Source organism: Haliaeetus leucocephalus, unplaced genomic scaffold (assembly GCF_000737465.1).
Source record: "Haliaeetus leucocephalus isolate CR32 unplaced genomic scaffold, Haliaeetus_leucocephalus-4.0 Scaffold339, whole genome shotgun sequence".
Taxonomy (NCBI): domain Eukaryota; kingdom Metazoa; phylum Chordata; class Aves; order Accipitriformes; family Accipitridae; genus Haliaeetus; species Haliaeetus leucocephalus.
In genome coordinates this window covers 20,545,823-20,548,646 of record NW_010972775.1, presented here as the reverse complement: position 1 = coordinate 20,548,646, position 2,824 = coordinate 20,545,823, and the positions used below count along the sequence as shown (strand labels likewise).

General features: G+C 55.9%; 1 protein-coding gene across 1 annotated transcript in view; it reads left to right on the top strand.

Annotated features, from left to right (window-relative positions):
• The first annotated feature begins 1,297 nt into the window (after window positions 1-1,297).
• Window positions 1,298-2,824, top strand: part of SNRPA1 (small nuclear ribonucleoprotein polypeptide A') — a 7,486-nt gene continuing 5,959 nt past the window's right edge. Inside the window, exons 1-2 of the mRNA XM_010572306.1 lie at window positions 1,298-1,363; window positions 2,602-2,659. Coding sequence (XP_010570608.1) covers window positions 1,298-1,363; window positions 2,602-2,659 — 124 coding nt within the window. The remainder of the gene's footprint in view (window positions 1,364-2,601; window positions 2,660-2,824) is intronic.

The following is a 2,824-nucleotide window of genomic DNA, read 5'->3' as shown; positions in this document are numbered from 1 at the left end:
TAAGATGACCAATCCCCAGCAGTCCCAGCTTTATCCTGCTTTCTGCTGCCCTCCAGCCTGCCAGGGAAAGAGAAACAAATTCTACATGTCAAGTTCATGCAACAACATCCGCTTCCAGTGTTTCCCAGGGCACTAACTCCTTCAGAAATCATTCTTGGAAAGTAATAAAATTCAGATAATTTATGCAGCTATTGCAATGCTTGCTTGGAGCTATTAAAGTCTCTCTGACACTGGTACATTCAGAGGATCAAAGTGGCTGTGTCTTCAAGATAAATGCATATTTAGGCAATTTATTAAAGCCCATTTCTCTATTGTCTCTTGGCACCAAAGCCAAATCTATAATAGCTGTTTTCTGGAAAATCTTCTTAGAGCAGCCTGACTCCTCGTTTTCTGTTTGGCTGTGAAGTTGCATCCACGGCCATCTGCCATTTTGTAGTTGGCAGGTGGGGAACACACATCTTAAAAATCATTGCTTTGACTTTCCATTACAAAGAAAGGGCTTTTAAGAGCTCATGTACAGCATCTGAGACCAAGAATCTGTCTGCTCTCAATTACAATTCTATTACGGCTGTAGAGCTGAGGCATACAGCTGTGTTGTGCTAAGGGAGAAAGGTCCATGTTTTATTTGGCCTTGTCAGAGATAGGACCTGCTTTCCAGGAGGCTGAAGAGGGTCTCCTTTTAATGACTGCCTGAGATGACTAAAGACTGTGTTGTCTTTACCACCGCATGATTTCTGAGTCACGTACAGCAGTGCTGCTAATTCTTCATTTTTGCTTATGACAGTGCGCTCTCTTTTTCTTGCTCTCTCCTAACTGCTTTTAAACAAATGCAGATGTTATAAAAAAAACTGGCTACGTGCTTTCGTATACAGCTTTGGTGAGGGTGGTTTTTTTAAGTAGGGAGCACAGGAGCTGCTTGACCCCAGCTGACACCTCCGCAGGGATCTCCAGCCAGAACAGAGCCAGCTCTGACGCTGTGGTCTTGGGGAACGAGCCAGGCATCACTCTCAGGGTGATGCTGCTAGATGCTCCCAAAAGAAAAGCATGAGCCATCACTGTGCAGTGCCAAACGTGGCTGCAGAATTTAACTTATTATCACATCCTTTGGGTTCACAGAAATGTCACAGCTCATGAAAAAATCCTTCCCTCGATAGCAGTGGATCCAGAAATCATTCTGCCTCATATTGCTCAGGGGGCCTTGAGGGCTGGGGAAGTATTTCTCCAGGGCTGCAGAAGCGGTGCTTGGTGACATTCAGCAGGATTTGGGACCTGGGGGTGGTAAACTGCTTCCCTTCGCATGCCACCTACAGTCTACATCATCCGCACTGTCGTTCCACCCCCTAAAAAGCCCTCCTGCTGCCAGGTGAGCCCTGTTAGTGTGGCCAAGCACCTCGGCCGCAGCAGCCCAGCACTGATGCCAGGCAGCACGCCAGCCTTGGACCTAGCAACCCGCTTTACATTGAAGTGGAGGTGCCTGGCCAGACACAGCAGTCTGAGCCATCTCAGCTCCCCCAGTGCTACCCCTGGCTCTTCCTTGCTGTTCTCCTAATTCCTAAAGCGGTTAAGAGGGGACGTAGTGACACTTGAAAGCGCGTTTTATCTTGCAGGCAAACGGTGAATATCACGCTGCAGCCTGTGCCATGTTCCCAGCCCATGATGGCTTCTGAGACCAGGAACGCACATGGAAGTGCCAGAGCAACTGTCTCAAATGCTGCAGGGGGAAGGTGTTTATGGGCAACCCTGTGTCCAGGAGCAAAGGCTGAGCTGCTGCTTGGATGGAGGAGAGAAAGCACCAAGAGCTGTAATTGTTGTGGGAAGCCGTTCTGGCTGCATAGCAGGAAGGGAGCAGCATGTGTTTGAACAAGCACAGTCCCACCGGCTAAGCGCACGAGAGCCAACTCTGTCCAAAGGAAAGCAGCTTGCTTGCTGCCAGTCATCTGCGTGAAGCAGATTCCCAGCCTGCTCTGCCTGGATTTCTCCAGACTTAGCCTGCGCTCGGCTGAGAGGGAACCTCTGGTGACATCTTTGTGCTGCTTTAGGGTACTAGTGACAGCAAAGCCAAGCCCCTACTTAGTTTGTTGGTCGATGTGCTCAGGCAGAGGGCTGGGTGCCGGCCCCTGCCCGGCTGTGGGCTGCAGGGAGGCCTGGGGTGGCCAAGGGCAGCGCATCGCCCCAGGGCAGGGGGGGAGCGTGGAGGAACCTCACCTCAGCAAGGAGAGCTTGTGCAGCCAGCAGACTCCCAGGAGGGATGGCCGCCCTCCTCCCCGGTACTGCCGCAGTCAGACCAGTCGGCTCTGGGGGACTGGGGTGCCGGGGAGGCACCCCGGGGCCGGTTTTGCTAAGGGCAGAGGCGTTCGCAGGACACCGGGTCCCTCTGCCGACGAGCTGCCGCAGCGCTGCCACTGCCGTTGCCGGAGGATGGCTGCACGGCCCCGGCCCCGGCCCCGGCCCCGGCCCTCCCTGCAGCCGTGAGGTTTCAACCGCACGGAAAATTACCGTGAAAAGAGCTCGAAGGGGGTGAGATTGAGGAGGGGACCGAGGGCGGAGGAGAACGGCCTGGCTGGGGCGGGGAGCTGCAGGATCGCCCCTGCTCCCCGTCAGGGCGCAGCGCCCTCGGAACCCTCCGACTGGGCCTGCCGGCACCGGGCTGCCGGGGCAGGTGGGGCAGGGGGGGGGGGCGAGGGCGCCCGGCCCGGGGCGGGGGGAGGCCGCCGCTGCCGCCCCGCTCCCCTCAGCCCGCGGAGGAGGCGGGGAGGAGAGGGCGGGCCGCGGGGCGGTGCCTGCCTCTCGCTGCCTCGGCGCTCGGCTGATCGGCCTGGCGCGG